Below are 22,456 nucleotides of genomic sequence, written 5' to 3'. Positions count from 1 at the left end.
TCGGGTTTCAAATCAGCCTACAGAAATGTTCTCTTATCTGTTCTCACAGAATTGTTTTCCTAGAATGTCTCTTAGATCCTGCCTTAGGAAGAGCCTTTCTTCCTCCAGACAAATTAGATACACTTCAGCTGTTCTTCCTGAGTTTACCAGTCAAAGGCAAGTATCTGCAAAGGAATTTCTTAGGATTTTGTTATACACGGCATCTATGATTCTCATACTTCCCCTGGCCAGACTCCACATGAGTAAAAAAAACAATGGTACTTCGGGTCAGTATAGACTCAATATCATCACCCTTCATCTTTCCAGATCCCCATTATTTCTCACACTCCAGGTCACACATTTTCCCTTCCAACTCCTTTCCAGCATGTTACCACAGATACATAAAAAGTGGCATGGGGAACAATTTCCAAAGCTGTGAAATTGCAAAGTCTGTGGAACCCCCACATCAGACTGAAGCACATAAGTGTCAGAGAGATTATGGCAGTGATCAGTACTTTAAAAGCCTTAAATTATCTCTGGTCCGCAGGACCTCTGCAGTTTTACACAGATAGCACCACATATTAATGTGATGTTTAAAGAAACAAGGAGGCGCCAGAGTTTACCCTCTTTGAAGACTTGCTATGTTAGCCACTCAGATCATTCTAATTCTTTAGGCTTCATACATTCCATCAGAGGAAAACTTGATTCCAGACATGGTAAGCAGGACCGGGTAGATTTTCATAAATGGAAGCCTCACCCTGGTGTCTTCTGAGAATTGATCCAGCTCTGGATCTGAAGTAGATATGTTTGTATCCTGTCAGAACAGGCAACTAAAGAAATTCTCCTACAGGATTCTTTGCAAACAGGCCTGGAAGACAGATGCCTTCTCATTCCCATGGATCGGAATGTTTATGCATGCTTGATATCCAGGGATTTTATGAAGGTCCAGAAGGACTCCCAAAAATTGTGTTGGTGATTCCCTTTTAGTCCAGGCAGCAGTGATTTTCACTTCTTTTCAGTTTGGTCAAGGGGAATTACCACAGACAGGTGGCAGCGTTTTTTTTTATACACCCCAACCTGAAAACTCTTCAGTTAACTGCCTTGTTGATATAATTTTAAGGCCTTGTAGGCACTGAACTTAGTACAAGTACTGAAGGAAGCAAAAAAAAAATGCTTCTAGAATAGGTTTATTATCATGTCCACGAAGTGCCTTCTGTCATAGATGGCAAAATCAAAAGACAGTTTTCCAAGTGGCTAGACCTCGAATGGAAAGTCAGCGAACCACATCATCGAACATTGAATGGAATATGTACATCAATGGCCACATTTCCAGAACAGTGAATGTAGAACCGTCACTATTAACATGGTTCGACGGGGGGGGGCATTTTTCATTTTCAACATACCAGTTCGGCGATGTGAGCATTCCACAGAAGGCAGTTCATGGACATGATAGTAAACCTCTAGAATATCATATCTGTGCAAGTGGAAAGGATTTTCTAGTTGGTGCCAGTCCATGAATCAAGTCACTCTTCAGGTCAGGCTGCTTTTAGTTATTTATTATTTGTGTGAGTTTTTGTCCTGTGGCCTTTTTTACTCCTTTGTTTACTGTTAATCTCCATATCTTCTTTCCTGAACCCAAGAATAGGCTGGGAAAAAATTCTTCGTAATCTTCCTTAAGGAAAGCTAACCACCTTTTTGTCTCTTATGAAGTCAAGAGAAAACAGCAGCCATTATCAAAACTGTTTCCAGATGTTTGTCTCATGCTACTGCATTTTGTTATAATCACCATTATTCAGTGGCTTTCTGGAAAGAGGTGGATTCTAGAAGTATGTTATAGGAAATATCTTGGTCCTGTGTACATACTTAAACAATGCACTTCAAGCTGGATTCCTTTTCCAGGTTTGGAACAGGCTTTACTTGGACCATTCTTCAAGGGCTCCTGGATTCTTCGTTTACTGTTCTCCTCCCTTCATATTTTCTAAGCTATGGTAATCTACCCAAATAATTTCAGCTACTGCAGCAGTGATTTAATGCTGAACATAGAGTAGTTGTGTAAGTAAACTTATCATAACAGTAGATGTTCTATTAGATCACTGTTGCAGTAACCTCTGCTCTCACCAGCACCTTTCTTTTTATGTAAATGTTTGGTATTACCAAGGTGTGAATGTATGTACCCTTGTGTATGTAAATTTTTTTGTTGTATTTCCTAGTATTGTTCTTTCAGGGCTGTTGTCTCCCTTTCCAGAACAGTAAAGCTCTTGAGCATTTTGGTGCTCTAGCTGTCCTTTTATATGGAGCTCCCCTCGAGCTCTGGAAAGTTAGAGTAAGTGAAAGGTTCCTTTTAGCTTTGAAAAGTTAGCCAATCAGTGGGGGTAGGAATAGAATAGGTTAAGATATTGCAACAGTGATGTATTAGTACATCTGCTGATATGGTGAGTTTGTTACACATCTGCAATGCACGTTTCAAGTTTGTTTGTATAGCTTTTTTCTTGGGAGTGTTTCGAACAAAATTACTACAGCTCCTGAAATGTGGTGTTAATTGCATCTGAATTGTACTTTTTAGGTTCATGATGTCAGACCCCAGTCCCCTAAGGATCTCCCAACTGGAACACGAGTTTGTGCATATTGGAGTTCAAAGTCTCGCTGTTTGTATCCTGGCACAGTTCTAAAAGGTACAGTTATTGTGTTTTCTTTGTGTTATTTTTGCATCCATACCTGATAAGCATCAGCCCCCACCCGGGTCTTCAGCCTATTTGTTCTCATTGTATTTGGGCATCTTCAGCATGATGGTAAGTATTAGTGACCAGAGGGGCTGTCATTTAGGCACGCTTAGAGATTGTATGTGTCCTCTTCAGCAACCCAGTGATGAGGGCATTTGACGTTAGGCCTTAACTCTACCATTGTGGCTGATATGAACACCAGCATCAATTTAGGGCCTCCTGCATCCTGTCTGCATGCCATCACTCACATGCAGTGTGGAATACCATCACAATGTTAGGAGCACCAAGCCCATGTCCCTGTTCCTGTTTTTTTCAGTGCCTTGCAAGCCTCTGCTTGCTTATTGGTAATTGGCTGACGAGAAACTCTGTTTATCCTCCCCCTGCTTGGCTGTTGTACTTACTATTTGAACTTGGCCATATAAGCCTTAGTCAGAGTTTCATTCCTCTACACCACACAGCTGGGCATTGAAAGGTAACCTTTACGTTAGTAAGTGGCATGTAGTCTGAGTTGTAGTTCACCTAGTGCATAAAGGTACAAGTATTTCTATATCATTATATGGCATCATTGGATGTTAACTTACTAGATTAAACTAAGCTAAATTCTTTCTAGGTCCTTTAAACTATGCACTGATTTAGTTGGTATTCATTATATTAAGTCTTGTTTTAAATATCTGCATATATTGACCCCACCACTACCTCACTGTAATCATGAGTGCTTTAAAACTAATTTGGGCAATAGCAACATAATAATTTGTAACCAACAGTAATTCATTTGCTGAAATGACTGAGTGGCTTAAAAATGCCTTTTCTTGTCATTGCTTTCACAAAATGATGGCAGCATTCATCCACAGTTTACTCTGTGACACTAGCATCATCGTTGTCTCCTCCTTTTTATGACTGCCATTTGATTTTTTTATAGGATTAGACGGTGATTTCAGTTCAGTGAATACATTGTTTTATTTAGTTAACATTCTTATGCTATTGAAAAAACAAGGTTTGACAACTTTACAAAAAAGCAAAATATTCTGTTATTAGTAAACTAAAACTTAAAAACTTCTTTCATGTGCATCAAAGTAAAAAGAGTATGACTAAAAGTTCTTGTTTAAAGTGATTAAAAATGCATAACAGCAGTAATGTACTGCAGGGAGTGGTGTCATAAAGAGGAGTATGTGTTGATTATTGAAACACACATACGTTAAAACACATGTGATTGATGTTGGCATTTCAAAAATGTACTGAAAACCCCAAGCATGAAGGGGAAAAATGGAAAAAAAGGGAAAACAAGTGGCTTCCTTCTGTAAATAGTTAACCAAAAGCTTACTCCTAAATTTAGACACTTTTTTTTTTGACTAGTGGTACTGTTAAAGTTTTTTTCTAAAGTAAGGGGTAGGGTTGAGGTTAGCACACAGTAGTAAAGTGGTGCAGTGTGTGCCAACCCTAACCCTGCCTGTAACCACAACATTACTTCTTACCTTACCTTAGAAATACCCTTTCTGGAACTTGACCACTACACTAGACACTCGAGACACATGGCACGTAAAGTAGCACATACACACACACACAACATTTAATCTATCCTTGTCTATATCCTAGTCTAACTTACAAACAGTCATGCGCACACACTCCCATCCCCAATCTCAAAACTTTCATTATCTCCAAATGCTTTGGCATTAAATTACCAAATCAACACTTAACTTACCAACACATACTCAATCCACCTTCATTCAGTATCATCTGCACTCAATGAGAGCAGTTATGCTTCATCCACAGACAGCCATTACACCCAAGTCAGCAATTACAGCTACTTTGCTGTCTATGCTAATCAAAAAAAAAAAAGTTGAGCCAGTGTGCTTTGGCTCTGTTTCACGCAAACACACTGTTGTCCCCATCCCCAACTCAGCTGACTGTGAAATAACTAATTAAAATGCCATGAGCTGAAAAGCACTACCTGCCCATATTGCATATGCGCAATTGATAGATACTGTGAGTATACAGAGGGAAAAGTGTGATGTCCATGTCATTTAACACTTTTTTTTTAAATTTAAACAAAGGCTAAATACTTGTGTGTTCTTAGCAGTTATGTTCAACATATAAGCTAAGTAAAATAAATTAGCAGTGCTTTACTTTTATTTTGTCAGCTGTGAGCCCCAGGTGGCAACTTGAATTGCCCCTTTTTCAGTCCTATACTGATGAGTATTCAGCTTCCCAATCCTGTCTATGCATTCTAAGCCAGAAATTTAAACAAAATCTAATGGAAAGGGTGCACATCTTTGATGCAGTCATAAAAGATACAGGCAAATTGATTTTTGTACTTTATTTTTAACTAATAAAAACCTGTAAGCCATAAGTGCCTCTTAAGAGCGGTAATTTGTAGATTTAGATCTCGCTCTCTCTGAGTATGCATTTAGAGAATGAGTGACAGAAACCCTGTCTGCAGGATATAGCTTGTAACTTTGATCTTCTGTGCAACACTGCCAAAGTCTTATTATTTCCTGATTTCCCCCAGAGGTGTTGCACTGAAGTTACTTTGGTGGCATTACTGATCTTATACTGTGCAGCTGTTCCCCTCTCCAAAGGTATGCCAAGGACAGGTACTTGCAACAGAGGAGCACCACTACACTTGTTTTTCGCATTGTTTTTTGTTTGATATTCATAGATGTCCAGTGAGAATAGTTTCCCACTCACTTATGTAGACACTGTTCATCTCTTAAAGGTCTTTCTGTCCTTGTGGGTTTAGAAGCATTTTCTTTTCCATGGGTAAGAAAGAATGGTGTCTAGGATATTTCAGCTGTAACAAAGAAATAACATCACACAGTACTTTTCTAGGTGAAGGGCATATAGCTTCTTATAGCAATAGAGTGTGTGTGTGTGTGTGTGTGTGTGTGTGTGTGTGTGTGTGCATTCGCGCATGTGTGCGTGTGTGCGTGCGTGTGTGTGTGTGTGTGTGTGTGTGTGTGTGTGTGTGTGTGTGTGTGTGTGTGCGCGTGTGTGCGCGTGTTTGTACGGCGGATAGATGAGTTTTCATGAGGACCCAGAGTAATTTATACTGAGCGGCTGGAGAAGGAGGTGCAAGCAGTAGTCAGCTCACATTTCATTATGTAAAAATGGTCAGATTGAGTAACAGCTCTTTGTTTTATAACCAGGTTGATCAGACTCAGAGGTGTAACTAGCTGTTTTTTGCACAAAAAAAGCTCTTCTGTCATGATTGAGTAGAAAAAAAAGCTCTTTTCTCTTTTTCTAAACTGCAGAAAACAGCTTGCTTCATTCATAGTAAGCAGCTGCTAGAATTCATACCACACACAGTGCTACAGCATTTCAGTTTTGATCGCAAATGCAATACCAGCATTTATTTCTAAATGCTAGTATGCAAAGAAGACTGATCGAGGTCTGCCAATCATGCTTCTTAAAACGTTGCACCAGAGGTAGCTACACCATCCCCTACCCCCACCCTAGCTATATCTCTGATCAGACTATTTCTTTTATATGGGATACTTGCCATTGACTGAGTCTGCTCCTTTAGTCAGACGTATATTGGGTGATTTTGTCGCTATATGTACCTGTCATCTTGGTACACATTCATATGTAGATTAACCCTTAGTCTTTTGTCTTGCTGTGTGTTCATATATTTATTTACCACATAAGACCTGCTTTCAGGAGTGTGCTGAATTTGAGTTATATTTATAACAGTAAATCTGGCACTAAATGGATTGTAAATTAACTCTGAGTCAGAATCTAGTCATATTCTCTAAATACAAATACCTAGACAAAACCCAAGTGTTTACGAAAAAAGCAAGATTTTGTTTGATTACCCTCCTGCTGAATGCAACAGATTCAGAAGGTGATGAAAAGCAGTGCCATATCAGAATGTATTATTTCTATCAAGGCAGAAGAGCTATGGGAGTAGAAACTCAGATTTTGCATTGGAATTGATCTGTTTATATATTTTTTTACTTGTAACAGTGTTGTCTAAGACACATTTATTTTTCAAAATGGTGCATCAGAGTCTTAACTGACTGCTAAAAATACTTAAGTTGCCATTGACCTCTTTTTATAGTGTTATTTTTTTTTTGGCATTGTTCAGCAACATACTGTTCCATTAAATATGCTGTAATTACATTGTAAAAGCAGTTGCATTTAGCAGATTTGAAATTTCCTGATTATCTATCTTTAATTAAAAATAACACCTTCACATAGTTTGTGCCTTACAGCCTGTAGTAGTAAAGCAGAATAGAGTGATTGAAAAAAACATACTGAATACATACTAGAAATAGTTACATGATATTTCCTGCTAGAACCTTGGATTTCTTATCTGAGGTCACAATTAATGTTTTTTATTGCACTGATTTAGTAACATTTAGAATAAATATTAGAGTCTTTGTTAGAGATCACACTGAAGTAAAGAATAAGAGAAATGTGAAAGCTGATGATTGCAGTGACTCTTCGGCTTTAACTTGACAGAAAAAAATGAACTGATCAAGCTGCACTGTTGACAGGCTGCCATCTTCTCTTTTTTATGGAAATCAGGCAGTTCCAGTGATGACGACAAGTCGGCAGACTCTGTGTTTGTGGAGTTCGATGATGGAGACACAGGAAGGATTGTTCTCTCAAATATTCGTTGCCTCCCAAAGGACTATCAGATACAGTGTAAGTGAACACAGTAGCCTGCTGGTGAAACCGGAGAGAGGTCTAACACAAGGGTGAGGTTAAGTTTCTCAACAGGAAAAGAACAGCATTTATTTGACAGGCCTTCAGATGCTGATTTATAGAACAGTTTGTAATCCAGACTTAAAATCTGAAGAGTACATGAAGAGCAGGAGGTGTGAAAGAACAAGGTGCCTACTGCAAACAGAAGGAAACTTTAGTGTGTTATCTGCAGAGTACGAGGCAGTAACACATATTAGTTATTGCTTATCATAGTCAATGAAATTATTACAGTGAATGAGTACAAATATTACATTATCAAACAAATGGGGATGGTTGACAGAAGCATTATGAATAGAATGCTTGTCTCACAGTGAGAAGGTGTGGTGTTGTATACCAGCTTCATGTCTGATGCTTAGAGAAAGGGAGCCAGGTGAACGTTTATTAGCTAAATAATACATCTGGCAGCTGAGACTTAAACTTTAAAGGGGTTTTGCCCCCTCCCTTCAATGTGTTACATTCTTGTATATTAAGTAGGGGGTGCTCTTCTTTGGATGTGTGTGGGAGGTTTTGCTCCCACAGGAAAACAGTTTCAGGCATTTTGCCTTCAGCAGAATTTTTCAACTGAACCGCACTTTCATTGCTTTTGCATTTGTGTATGTAACTTAGACCTTTTCGGTTTAAGAGACCTTTGTTGCACTTCAGATTGTAGTTGCACAAAAATCTCACATTAATTCCAGAAGTTCCTAAAAATTATCAGGGAGGTATCCGGGGCTAATTATAAATTTACAGCTTTTGTAATTGAAGTAAAGCACATGTTTTAAACCTCATTGTGTCCCACAAGCTGTTGTTACTGTGGGGAAGTTAAAAGCATGCTTAGAGCTTAATGTGTATCTATCTATATCTATACATATATATATATATATATATATATATATATATATATATATATATATATGTGTGTGTATGTATATATATATATATATATATATATATATATATATATATATATGTGTATATATGTGTGTATATATATATATATATATATATATATATATATATATATTTATATATATATATATATATATATATATATATATATAAATAAATGTATATATATATATATATATATATATATATATATATATATATATATATATATATGGGTGTACTTTTGAAGAACGAAAGTTCACTACTTTGAACTTCAAAAGTACACCCACACTAACGTGAAAGTGCACTTTCACAAAAGTGCACTCTAGCAAACCCGCTAGATTGAACGGGCTAGCAGTCATGGACCGTAGGGTTAGGGCACAGGTTAGGGTAAGGGGATAGTTAGTAGGGCTATCCCCTTACCTTAACTTGTGCCCTAACCCTGAGGTCCGTGACTATCGCACCACAGTGGAGGACATAGCCTGTTTTTCAGTGTCCTCCATTGTGGTGCGGTAGGTTTGGTCTAGTCAGCTTAAGCGAAACTGCACTTTCGTTAAAGTGCACTTTTGCTTAAGTGGGGATGTACTTTCCCATTTCAAAAAAGTGAATTTTCGTTGTAGGAAAGTACACCCATATAAATATATATATATATATATATATATATATATATATATATATATACATATGTATGTGTGTTTACATGTATGCCTGTTCAGCACATCTATACATTTTGAAGTATCCTTGCTGTAAGCTGAGTCTTTTAGTTAAAAGACTGACTTAATTTTACATATCTGGTCTACCATCCATCTTCTCTTCAAAAACAAAACTAAAAAATGCTGAATTAAATTGATGTCAAAGTTTAAAGTTTTAATTGTTCTATTGTATCCTAAATAAAGTTCAAAGTATTCTTCTTTGAAAGACTTTTTTGCTTTCTTTTAGCTGTCCATTTCACTATTGGGAGATCAGGTGTTCCCTAAAACCCATTCTCTCTGTGTATGTTTGCGGGGGGAGGCTCATTATTGTAATGTGGGACCAGGGTGTTGATCTCTTAATGCCTAGACCCTCCCATCCAGAGGATTGTGAGTTGTCAGTAAACTGGAGAGGTTGACTATTAGACTTAAATGCAGAAGATCCAAAATCGCACATTTGGGAGACAAGAGCACTGTTACTTGATGAGGAAGACTGAGATACAGTCAGCAAACATGCATGAGGAAGAGCTGAAATAGTTCAAGTATATGATAGAAATCTTTCACTGTAATGTACTAAGGCCAGATCCAGATCGTGGTCAAATGGGACCCTAGGCAGGGTAGTGGAACTTCCCTCCCAGCCATGTCAATATCCCATTACTTGGTTGTCTATTCCCAATTACCATAAATTACTGTTCAAACATGTCAGTATGTGTACTGTTTGGTTCTTTAACTTTTACAATGATAGCAGAAGTTTGGATTTAATTTGTATTTTTATTACTTTTTGCAGCAGAAACACTGAAAGGCATTTGATGAATTGCTGCGGTAACGTTGTCGCCTCACAGCAAGACGTTGTCCCGTTCGATTCTCAGCTAGAGCGTCTTCTGTGGAGACATGCGTGAATGGCCGTACCTTCGTTGAAGGTTGTGCGTTAGGGCTGGCAACTCAGCATGTAAAAATCAACTGCCAATCATTAGTGGACCGGAGTTCAGCTCTGGCAACCCCTAACCGGGAAAAGCCGAAAGACACAACAACAACTCACATATAAAACATAATTAGCATGATCAACAGTAAACTTCTTTTCATTTGAAACTCAGATTTATTGAAAATATATATGACAACCCATTAAACTAAAAGAGATGTTCTAGTATTCATTGTCAAATAGTATATAGTGAAGCACTAATTAGTGACTGAAGAGTGCAGAAATTCAAAAGACAGATGTGCACTACATTTGCCAACAGCTTAGGACAGCCCACTGTACACGTGTCTTTTTTCCATAGCAGTTCAGAAGCATTGTTAGGTGAAGTCACTTGGTCACCTCCTTTGTGCAGGGGAATGACTGTAGCTGTCCTACATTCCTTGGCCACAAAACCTGACTGTAAGCTCCAGTTGAAAAGTGATTCCAGTGGACCAGAGAGGTCATATTTTGCGCTATTTATTAAGCATCCTGGGATGTTAATCTGTGCAGTGTTTTTGGCCTTGGAAAGTACATTGGTGGCCTTTCCTTAGTAATGGTTGGAGGGACTGTGGTATGCAGTATTTCCTGTGGACTGTCGGGGGGGGGCAGAAATTTGAGCTCAGCCTGTCAGCCAAAAGGTTCACAGTGGCCTCTGGTTTATGCTTTTTTTAATTTCTCCAAGTCTTTTGGGTTTCTAATACCATGATGGGAATGGACCCCATTCTTAAGTCAAAGTATGATTAAAGTTCATGAAATTAGTATTGTTTCAATCTTTGATGTCAGCCAGAAGTGCTCTTCGCAACACCCGCAGTGTGCTCAGTCATGGCTCCTTTTGGAATTTGTATGGGGTTACATCTGTTGGTAACATATTTAAGTTCAATTGTAGATTCTTTTTTTTTTATAAGACCCGTTGCTCCTTCTACTATTGGAACTGTCTGGGTATCTTTCTTCCACGTTGCTCTTGTTTCTGCCTGCAGATCCTGATATTTTATGACTTTGTGTGTCTCTCTCTCTCTCTCTCTCTCTATGCAAGACACTGTAGTCACTGGGTGTGGCGATTTCAATGATCAGTGCTACTTTTGTCTTCTTTTCATAGACCATTGTGTCCGGTTTTCTAGCGTTTATCTTTTGAACTGTTGGTAACTTCATCATTTTCTATGATCCTTTGTGGCTCATGTTTCCAGTGTTTTTCAGACACTTCAGTACCATAATGTTTGCACAATCCCCAGTGCAACAGTTTTGCCACATTATTATGCCTTTCAGTATACAGTCCTTCTGCCATTACTATGTTACAACCAGCAATGAGGTGTGCAGCTGTTTCCAATTCTGTTTTACAAAACCTACATTTGTGTGTTTCTCCACTTTCTCTCACATGATGGACTTTGCAAACCAGCGTGTACATAGCCCATTATCTTGGGCTGTCAATATTAACCTTTAATCTCTTGGTTTGAATTCATTGAGGAGAACCAACTTTTAAAATAACTATGAGGGATTACTAACTTGAGGTTTATTAAACCTGATAAGGGGGGAGGTATGGTGATTGTGGAAAAGACAGATTATACTAATAAAATCTACTGTATGTTACAGGATGATGATAAATATGAGACATCTTTCTTGAATGAGATTAATATTGCTCATAAAAATACAATTATGTTTGGAAGATTCTCTTTTACAAGGTGTTATTAATGAGGAAGTTTAATTCCTTCATACTGACCATCCTAGAATCCCGATTTTGTTCGGGGTACCGAAAACCCACAAAAATATCACCGACCCCCCTTATAGGTTAATCATTAGTTCTGAAAATAGTACGACTTATCCCTTGGGTATTTTTGTAGAAAGGGTAGTAAGGGACAATTTGAAGAACATCGATTACATCATACGTGATTCTTGGGATTTTTTAAGTAGGATTAAAAGTGACTATTATAATGGGAGTAACATTTTCGCTACTATTGATGTCGTAGACTTGTTCAGTTCGATTCCCCGTTGTGAGGGGTTGACTTTTTTCTGCGAGGCCCTCTTGGAAGTATGTGACTTAAGTAATAACCTTCTAAATTTCATTATGGTCCTCATGGCATTATTTTAAAAAATAATTTCTTCACATTTGAGGGTGAATTTTTTAAACAGACTAAAGGGGTGGCCATCGGTATTAGTTGTGCCCCCCTTTTTGCAATCTTAGTAATGTACAGATGGGAAAAAGAGCATAAGCATATTTTTAATAGTAAATTTCCAGATCAGTGGTGGACCTACCTCCGCTTCCTGGATGACATATTTAATTTGTGGAAGAAAGATGGGGAAATTATGGAATTTTTTGATTATATTAATGGAGTATGTAATTATTTTAAATTTACTATTACTCTTAGTAAGGATTCCATTAATTATTTCAATGTAACTTGCTTTGGGCAGGGGCAAAAAAGGTTTCACATCCAGAGTATACAGGAAGCCAACTTTCTCCAATGACTATTTGGAATATAACAGTAGTCACCCGGGTTACACAAAGAGAAATATTGTAAAAGGGCAGATGGTGAGGCTTGCCAGAATGTGCTCAAGTCAAGAGATTTGTAAGAGGGAAATGGCTATCTTGGTAAACCTCTATATAGAAAGAGGCTACCCGACACAAATGCTATACCCCATATGTGAGGAAGTTATGAATGAATGAGGAAAAAGATTTAAACCTTTATTAGGAACAACAACTGAACCTATAGGGAACCCTGAGGTCCAGAACAGGGAAAAAAGTTACAGTCAAGTATTGGTTTTAACATTTGGTGAGCTGAGTAAAGAAATTAAACAGATAGTGAGAAGGAATTGGGTCATGTTTAAAAGTACGTACGACCTCATGGATTTTATAGGTAAATAACCTGTGTTTGTATTTAAAACTAATTATAATTTAAAATTTTTATTGGAGCACCCTATTCATTCAAGTGGTCTACCAAGAGGGACCAGGAACTGTGGATCATGTGCCTACTGTCCGTACATTTTGGGTGTTGAGTACATAGAAATAGGGTCCCCTAGGAGGAAAGTTGCACTGAAAAGGGGCTCTTGTGGATCTAAGGGGTTAGTATATGTGGCAGTTTGTCAGAACTGTCAACAATTCTATGTAGGCAAAACTGAAAGGGCTCTCCGTAGGAGGATATATGAACACCTCTACACTATTAGACTTGAAGATGAGAACAATGCCCTATATAGGCACTTGAAGGGGAATGTACTGTGTAAAACTTTTCACTTTGGGATTTTAGAAATTGTAGGAAGTGACTTGAGGGGAGGGAATTGGAAGAACAGACTTGAGAGGGAAAAGTTAATGTGGCAGTTTAGACTAAATTCCACCCACCCCCCCTGGTATAAATGAGGCATGTAGTATAATGCCTGTATTGAAGTACAAGGCATTAAAGCTTTAGAAGACAATTTTTATCAAAAAAGATTTTTAAATAAGACATTTAATATATAAAACGTGAATCATAGTTTTGTAATATTGTATTATTGCACATTTAAATATTTGGAAGTGTTCTTATATATTTTTTATGTCATTAATAAGATGGTGCTTAATTAGTTTAAAAGCATTTTTAACTTTTGCCCTTACAAGGACTTCCTTACATTTTGGCTCTTAATTGACAGTCAACTTCAGTTATTCACCAGGGACTATTTAAGTATGGTATTGATGTATTTTAATTTGTTCTGAAGAAGTTTTGGGTTACAAGACGAAAGCACGCTTGACTACTGGTTTGGATTATTGTAATAAATTAACTTTTTATCTACTTTGGAGGTTGCTGCAACACTGTTTCCCTACTATTTCCACGGGAATTGCTTTGTCTGTTCATTGGTTGAAGTTTGGCAAGTTCCTACCTGTTTTTTTGTCTTTTTTTTGTTTTTTGACGGATTCAGTTGCTGCTTGATTTTTATCTACTTCTGGTTTGATTTTCATTCCTGCTTGACGCCAATATGCTTCTGCTAGATTAAGCAGAGAAGTCATCTTAGATTTATTCTCCTCATGTTTCACAACTTTCACTACGTTTGGGTCTTGGGAGGGGGTTCCTATTACGTGATCGAAAGTATAAAACTTCGAACACCACAAGATCAAACTTGTATGTTTGAAGTTTTATAATTTTGAACAAAAAAAAAAAAAACGGACAGAAAGTAACTGTTGTAAGCAGAGGGGCAAGCCCCCCTGCATACCAACTCCGAGATTGCACTACAGTGTGGAAAGGGAATATTTCCCTTTACTGCACTGTATTGCGCTCTCGGAGATGGTATATTTAAGTAGCGGGGGGGGGCGCAGCCGGGGCTTTCCCCCTGCTTACAGCAAATAGTTCTGTTTCCTGCCATGTTTTAATTTTTTTATTAGGTATTCGATGTTACTGAACTTCGATGATATGGTGTCGACCATATCGTATTCGAGATTCAGTAACTTTGAATATGTAATATAGACCCTTTGTCAGGTCAGCAAATATGTGTGGAGTCCCACGATTGCAGATCTATTCATGTAATCAATTTCAAGGAGGCCCATTCCTCCTTCGGAACAGGGAATATATATTCTTGGTATGCAATTATTTTTTTAAATCATTTGGTGAGCATAAAGCATCCTCCTTGTTTTCCTATCTAATTAATCCGACACATTTTGGGGCTAGTCAATCACGCCAAAACTTTAAGTTAGGACAGGAAGAGCAAATTGGTTTATAGCTTGAATTTTGTTCCTAGATGTCCACACTGTTTTCAGGAATAATTTAAGTCTTCTAAAGTATTCCTTACTAAGTTTTATTTGCATTTGTTCATATTTTATTGTTGATCCTTCATCATTTCCCAAATATTTATATACTCCCTCTTGCTCGAGTTCTTTTATGTCACTTTCTTTCCCAAACTGATGTTTTCCTGGTGCTGCAGTTTTCCTGCTTTAAAGGTTGCTTTTGCACATTTATCAAGACCAAATGACATTCTTATACCATCTGAAAAAGTTTTGACAACTTGCAGCTGTGCCTTCACTTCCTCATCTGATGAGCTCTACAGATGTTCTTCGTGTTTCACTTTTGCAGTCATCACATTTGGGTTATCACAGCCAGGGTAGTCCTCGGCCGGCCCGAATACCAGAGGCTTAGTATTTCTGTGTCAGTTGCTGTCACTTCAGGACTGATGTCAGGTCGTCAGTAGTATAAAGTAAGGCAGCCAATGCCATTACATCCATCTTTCTTGCCGAGGAGCCCGAAGCAGAACCAGTTTGCACGAGTACCGGTCAGCCGCTACTTGAGATTCGTCTTCCGAATAGAAGCTGAAGTCTTCTAAAGCTAAGTACCCCGTTGGGGATCCTTTTTTTCTTGCACTAACCGAAGTCAGAAAAAGCTAACAACTGTCTCGCCTATGGAAAGCAAATACCAAACCAAGACTTTCATTCTTACCGCATCACTTGCTTAGGCCCAAACCACAACGTCCCTCGCTGTCGCTTTTGTGCTTTGTTTAATGCCAGAACATATACGTAGTCGGGCCCTTATTGTAGCTAGATATTTTCACTTACCATCCTCGAATTCCGATATGGCTTCAGTAAGCCATCCGACAGCAGATCTTCCAAAAAAAAGACAGAGACAGACCACACAGGTCCAAACCTACCGACAACTCTTCCGTAAAGTTAGTTGTCAGTTCTCCAGTCCTCAGTGAGGCGCTTCTGCAGCCCATGATGCCTGCTTCAGTGGATTCGCTGGCCGCTACCGAGACCCTTTCGGAGTTCTGTATGCCACAAAACTCTTCTTCGACCAAAGAATCTGCAGATGTTCATCGTGTTTCACTGTTGCAGTCATCACTGTAGGGTTTTTCCTGCCGGCAGGCAGCCCTCGGTCGGCCAGAATCCCAAAGTCTGGGTCCAGCGTCAGCTGTGTACTCACCTTCCCTGACGTCAGTGAGCCAAGGATACAAAGCTCCCAGCCGACGCCATGTTCTCTAGTCTTTCTTGCAGTGCGGTGGAAGCAGTTCGCAAGTGCCGGTCGGCTGACTCCTGTTATTTTTCGTGCTTCATTCCGAAGACATTCTTCTTTTCAAAGCTAAGTACCCCGTTGGGGAAACTTTTTTCTTGCTCCAGACCGATGTCAGAAAAAGTTAATAATTGTATTTCATGTGGGAAGCAAATACCTCATAAGGATTTTCACTCTTACTGTATTCCTTGTCTAGGCCCTGACCGTCATGGCTAGTTGTCGGTTTTGTGCTAGATTTAATCAATGTACTATTAAACGGAGATACGATTTTGCCTTTCATTACTTTGGGAGGCGATTTAATTATAACATGTCGTCGGACACGCTTCCGACTACCAGAGTTCATAAAAGGCGCAAGGATAAGGATAGGCCTCTGAGGTCCAAATGAGACGACAGTTTGCAATCAGAGCCAGCTGCCGGTTCGGCTGTCGTCAGTGAGGCGCTTTTGCAGCCCCTGTCGTCGGCCATTACAGAACCGCTTGCCGAAACGGACTCTCACGAGGAGCCAACTAGGCCTTCGAATACTCCAGGTGCAAGACCTTTGGATAATGCTCCCTCAGATGGGTCCAGAGCCGCTGTGCAGGTACCGGCTTCCGAGGGGGTTTTCAGGCCTACACAGCTTCAGGTAAAGGCAAAGACAAAGGCAAAGACTCCTTCTAAAACAAAGACTCAAGCCCAGGCCTCCTCTGATCCGGGACCTAAATCTCAAAAACAAATGCTTAAAATGGTGGAGGACTTGCTAACTATGATTAGGGGTTCACATCCCCCTCCAGACAAAAGGCCAAGACAGGAATTGTATTATGAATCCTCTGATCAGGCATCTATCTCTTCAGTGTCTTCCTCTGAACAGGATTATACTTTCCCTCCTTATGAGGATTCTGATGCTGAGGAATCCATTCCTTCAGCTTCTTCTCCTGAGGATTATTCTTTTGGGGAAACTTTACATGACATGAGGGAACATTTTCACTGTGAAGGACAGGAGTACTCTGAATCTAAGAGAAGGCTTAGGGATTTCCTTCTTCTTCCCCAACACAGACCCCTGGCTATTCCTCCTATTTTGGATATTCTGGATGATGTCTTTTCTGAGTCTAATTTAACTCCTGACTCTTTTTCCTCCGGCCTCTGCTAAGCCTGATAGATATTACAGAGTCCCTGACTCCCACCAGTTTCTATTTAAAAATCCTACTGCTGATCCAGAAACCATTTCTCAGGGTCCTAAGGGTGTTCAGGCCCGCCACTGCTAAGAACCCTATTCCGTCAGATAAGGATTCTAGAGCTTTGGAGAGATGGGGCAAAAAAGTGTACACTTCTGCTACTTTATCTATTAGGGCTTTAAATTGTCAATTTCATATGTTGAAATATTAGCAATACCTTTTGTCTTTTATGAAACAAAAACTGTGTACCATTTCTGCATCTGCAAACAATAAGGAATTACATACTTTTATGCATGCTACTGAGCAGGTGGGGAAACATATCTTACACTGTGGTTTTGATGCTTTGGAGGCCTCTTGCAGGGCGGCTGCCACTGGCACGGTCATTAGAAGGCATGCTTGGTTAAAGGAACAAAATTTTCCTGATCAAGTGAAAGCAAAGTTACTGGATGTTCCTGTTCAACATAATGTTTTGTTTGAGTCTAAGGCTGAAGAGGTTATAAAGAAAATGGAGGATAAAGCAAAATCCATGCAAACGGTTAAGGATTTCTTACAAGTTCAGCCTCCTAGATTTAGCAGAAATTGGCCAGCTAAAAATTGGTCCTTTCCCAGCTCAGACAGGCCTCAGAGGGCTAGATATAGGTGCTCCAGAGGGAGGGCCCAAGCACAGACCTCTTATAGACCTAGACAGTGGAGTGCTTCCACCCCCAGGGGTGGAGAAGGTAGGTCTCAACCTTATAGGAAACAGGCTCAATGACTCTCCCTGCATGGCTCCAGGAACCACTCTCCTGGAAGCTCCTCTGGGAGGAAAACTTTCTCTTTTTCACCGAAATTGAACTTAACATAACCCAAGACAAGTGGGTTCTGGATGTAGTTTTAAGAGGTTACAAATTCCACTTTCACACCTTACCAAAACCAAACGGATGGCCAGACCTGCCAAAAACTCAATGGGCAGAGGCATTAAAACAGTTGAGGTCCCACATGGCTATGAGGGCCATAGAACTGGTTTCAAATTCAGAGACGGGACAAGGCTTTTATTCAAGACTCTTTCTAGTTCCCAGAAAGCAAAATACTTGGAGACCCATCCTGGATCTGTCAGTCTTAAATACTTTCCTGGAGATACAAAAGTTCAAGATGCTTACTCTGCAGCAGCTCCTGCCAATGTTGAGCAAAAATGCATGGATGGTGACATTGGATTTAAAGGAGGCTTACCTACACATTCCTATCAGACAGGAGTGCAGACGATACCTCAGGTTCAAGGCAGGCTCGAAACATTACCAATTCTTTGCACTGCCCTTTGGCTTGTCTACTGCGCCCAGGGTCTTTACCAAGTGCCTGGCACCAGTAGTAGCTTACTGCAGACTCAAGGGAATTCAAATTTACCCTTATCTGGACAACTGCCTTATTCAAGCAGACAGCCAGGACATTTTACTCCAGCACCTGGAATTTGTTTAGAATCTACTCAAGTACCTGGGATTCACTGTGAATGTAAAAAAAAGTCAAATTTGACACCCACTCAACAGATAACTTTCCTGGGTGCTCTTTTAAACACAACAACCCAGATGGCATTTCTGACATCAGAAAAACAACTACAGCTGGCTGCAACTTTCAAAAGCCTGGCGTTAATGTCTTGGCTAACTGCAAGGAAATTCCTGCAGGCTTTGGGGTACATGGCTTCCTGCATCCTACTCATACCATATGCAAGACTGCATATGAGGAAGATACAATGGTACCTAAAAAGCATATGGTCCCAGCATTGTCACAGTCTGGAAACAGTGATTGCTGTCTTGCCTTACCTGCAAAAGGAATTCCATTGGTGGGCCATGGCATGTCTTCACAACAAAGGGAAAGCCTTCAGTCTACCTCCAGCCTACCAAGTGATAACCACGGACGCCTCGGATTATGCATGGGGAGCCCACTTGCAGGGGAAAGGCCTGCAAGGTTTTTGGACAGAGGATCAGAAGCATCTACATATCAATTTAAAAGAGATGTTAGCTGTGCAGAATGCCCTCTTGGCTTTCAGGGATCTTTTACAGCCAGGGCAGCTACTGATACGGACAGACAACACCACAGTTATGTGGTATATAAACAAGCAAGGGGGTTCACACTCCTACCCCCTTTGCAGACTAGCCATGACTCTATGGAACACAGCACTAGCTTGCAAAGTGGACCTACAAGCTCAATTCCTGCCAGGGAAACAAAACACTCTGGCAGACAGCCTGAGCAGGAACCTAGCACTAGCTTGCAAAGTGGACCTACAAGCTCAATTCCTGCCAGGGAAACAAAACACTCTGGCAGACAGCCTGAGCAGGAACCTGTCAGACCCACACGAGTGGATGCAAGACACCCAAATATTCAAGATGATTACAGAAGCCTGGGGCTGCCCGGACATAGATCTATTTGCATCTCCCCACAACTACCAGTTACAGACTTTTTGCACAAGGACATATCACAAGCTAGCATGGAAAGTGGATGCCCTCTCATTCAGTTGGAGGAACCTCTCGGGGTATGCCTTTCCACCACTACCTCTTCTACCAAGGGTGTTATTAAAAATAAAACAGGACAAACCAAAGCTGATCTTACTAGCCCCGAATTGGCCTCGACAGTTTTGGTACTCAACACTGATAAATCTATCCCAGGAACCTCCTTGGATTCTACCTCAGATTCCAAATCTTTTGTCTCAACATCAGGGCCAGGTCCTGCACTCTCATATCAAAACTCTCAGCCTGGCAGCCTGGCGTATTCAGGGTCTATGATTAATCCTACCCTTTCCAAACAGGTCATGGATGTTATCTTTGAAGCCAGAAGGCCTAGCACTAGGAAATCTTATGAAGGTAAATGGAAGAGATTTTGCACCTGGATGCATGCTCAGGAATCAGATCCTCACATTCCAAATATTCCATTGATTTTACATTACCTAACAGATATGTTGCATAAGGGTTTATCTTTTTCCTCCATAAAAATACATGCCTCAGCTATCTCTGCACATTATAATACAGATCCTCCAATTTTTTCACATCCACTTCTGAAACAATATCTCAGAGGAGCAAAGAATTTAAGGCCCCCTAGGACACCACCCATTCCTGCTTGGGACCTCAATTATGTCCTGGAAAAACTTACTCTGCCTCCTTTTGAACCTGCTGCCACATCTGATATAAAGTATTTATCATGGAAGACTGTTATCCTACTGGCTTTAACTTCAGCCAGGAGAGTCTCGGAGTTACAAGCGCTCATGGCTGTGGAACCTTACATTATTTTTCATCAAGACAGGGTTTCTTTGAGGACTAACCCTGCTTTCATGCCTAAAGTGGTTTCTAAAGTGGCTTTAAACCAAACTATTCACCTGCCAACCTTTTTCCCTAATCCACAAAATAAGGGGGAGAGGATCTTCCATTCTTTGGGCATGCACAGGCAGCTTCGCTTTTACCTGGGCAGAACCAAGGATATCAGGAAAACTGAACAACTGTTTGTTTCTTATGCAGCAAATTCCCAAGGCAAAGCTATTTCAAAACAGACCATTTCTAAATGGATTGCTCATGGAATCAGATTTTGTTACTCTCATCATGGAAAGCAAATCCCAGGAAAAATTAGGACACACTCTACCAGAGCTGCTGCTACTTCAGCTGCCTTTCAGAGGGGAGTCCCTACCAAAGATATTTTGGAAGCTGCAACTTGGAGTTCAGTGCATGCTTTCTCTAAGCACTATAATCTCCCTCTTTATTCTAAGTCTAGGGCGTGCTTTGCTTCTGCAGTCTTACAAGGCCTTCTAGCTGCCCCTTCTACTCAATAACCACCACCCTTTATTTCAGCTTTGGGATTCAACCCAACAGTGAAACACAATGAACATAGTACAGTTGTGTACACTTACCGTAAATGTAGATGTTCGAGTGTCTTCACTGTTACAGTCTGGGTTACCCACCCTTCTGTCCCCTGTTATACTTTTATTGGTGTGGTTCCCTGCTTCACCCTTCTTCTGAGGTGTATTTGCTACAGGGTATGGGGTTTGTTGTATGTTACATTTTTATTTTACTTTTGGGCACCTGACATCTGGGTCAAGAAAAACTGGAGAACATGGCGTCGGCTGGGAGCTTTGTACCCCCGGCGCACTGACGTCAGGGAGGGTGAGTACACAGCCGACGCCGGACCCAGACTTTGGGATTCTTGTCGACCAAGGGCTGCCTGCCGGCAGGAAGAACCCTACAGTGATGAGTGCAACAGTGAAGACACTCGAACATCTACATTTATGGTAAGTGTACACAACTGTACTTTGTCTCTCCCTTGGATGGGTCCGGAGCCACTGAGCAGGCACCGGCTTCTGAGGAAGTACTTTGCACTACCGATTCTTGACACAAACCGACGACTTCTTTCGCGTCTAACGTTCTTTTGAAAACTACCGAGTTTCTGAGGCCCAGGGTACGAACCACACCCAAGAAACCGACGACCCAGTCTCAGGCACCTGCTTCCTTGCCTCAGTTTCAAATGCTTAAAATGGAGGAAGACCTTATTATGCTGATCAGGGGACAAAAAGCTACCCCTTCCAAAAGGAAAAGAGATCTATCCCCAGTAGTTTTGTCTGAACAGGAGTCTGATTACTCTGATGCATCTGAAAATGAAAACATGCAACCCCTCTTTTCTTAAGAGGATTCTGATGCAGAGGATTCCATTCCTTTAGCCTCTCCACCCAAGGACTTTTCCTTTGGCCTAAAGAAATTAAAGCAAACTCTGCTAAGAATCCCACCCCCTCAGACAGGGATTCCCGAGCACTAGACAGATGAGGGAAAAAAGTATACACCTCTGCTACTCTTGCTATCAAAGCCAAACAAAAAGTGTTTTCCTTTTCTGTTTGTGCAGAATCTAAAGAGTTGCAAGAGTTAATGCATTCTGCAGGTCAAGTGACTAAGCACACCTTACACTTTGGTTTTGATGCCCTAGAAGCTTCTTGCAGGCCAGCAGTCACCGGTTCTGTCCTTAGAAGTCATGCATGGCTTAAGGAACAACCCTTGCCAGACCATGTCAAATCTAAATTATTGGATGCACCCTTGAACAAGGATAACTTATTTGGCACTAAGGCAGAGGAGGTCTTAAAAAAGATGGAAGAGAAAGCTAAATCTATGCAGACAGTTAAGGATTTCCTACAGGTCCAGCCACCCAGGTTCAGCAGGCATTGTCCCCCCCCCCCCAAGCACTGGTCTTTTCCTGCTCCCACCAGGTCAATTCAGCCCAGACCCCGGGGAAGCAGACCCCCCCCAAACAGCAGCCACAGGGAATGGAGAGATCAAAACAGTGGAATTCGTCCACTTCAAAACCAGGGAGTTCTAAGCCACCCCTCATGGTAAGAAGTCACAATAATTCTCCTCCCCCACCCCCTCCCTCAGCACACCTACACTTACCCCTAGGAGGAAAACTTTCCTTTCATGCAAGCACCTGGGCCACCATTACCAACGAC

General features: G+C 40.5%; 1 protein-coding gene across 1 annotated transcript in view; it reads left to right on the top strand.

The window, feature by feature from the left end:
* BAHCC1 (BAH domain and coiled-coil containing 1) overlaps positions 1 to 22,456 on the top strand; it is a 1,784,093-nt gene that overhangs the window by 1,631,170 nt on the left and 130,467 nt on the right. The window contains exons 23-24 of the mRNA XM_044085068.1: positions 2,543 to 2,651; positions 7,224 to 7,343. Of these exons, the coding sequence (XP_043941003.1) occupies positions 2,543 to 2,651; positions 7,224 to 7,343 (229 nt within the window). The remainder of the gene's footprint in view (positions 1 to 2,542; positions 2,652 to 7,223; positions 7,344 to 22,456) is intronic.

The sequence above is a fragment of the Protopterus annectens genome, chromosome 10.part0, assembly GCF_019279795.1.
Source record: "Protopterus annectens isolate FY-2018-M chromosome 10.part0, PAN1.0, whole genome shotgun sequence".
NCBI lineage: Eukaryota > Metazoa > Chordata > Ceratodontiformes > Protopteridae > Protopterus > Protopterus annectens.
This window is presented reverse-complemented; position numbering and strand designations above follow the sequence as displayed.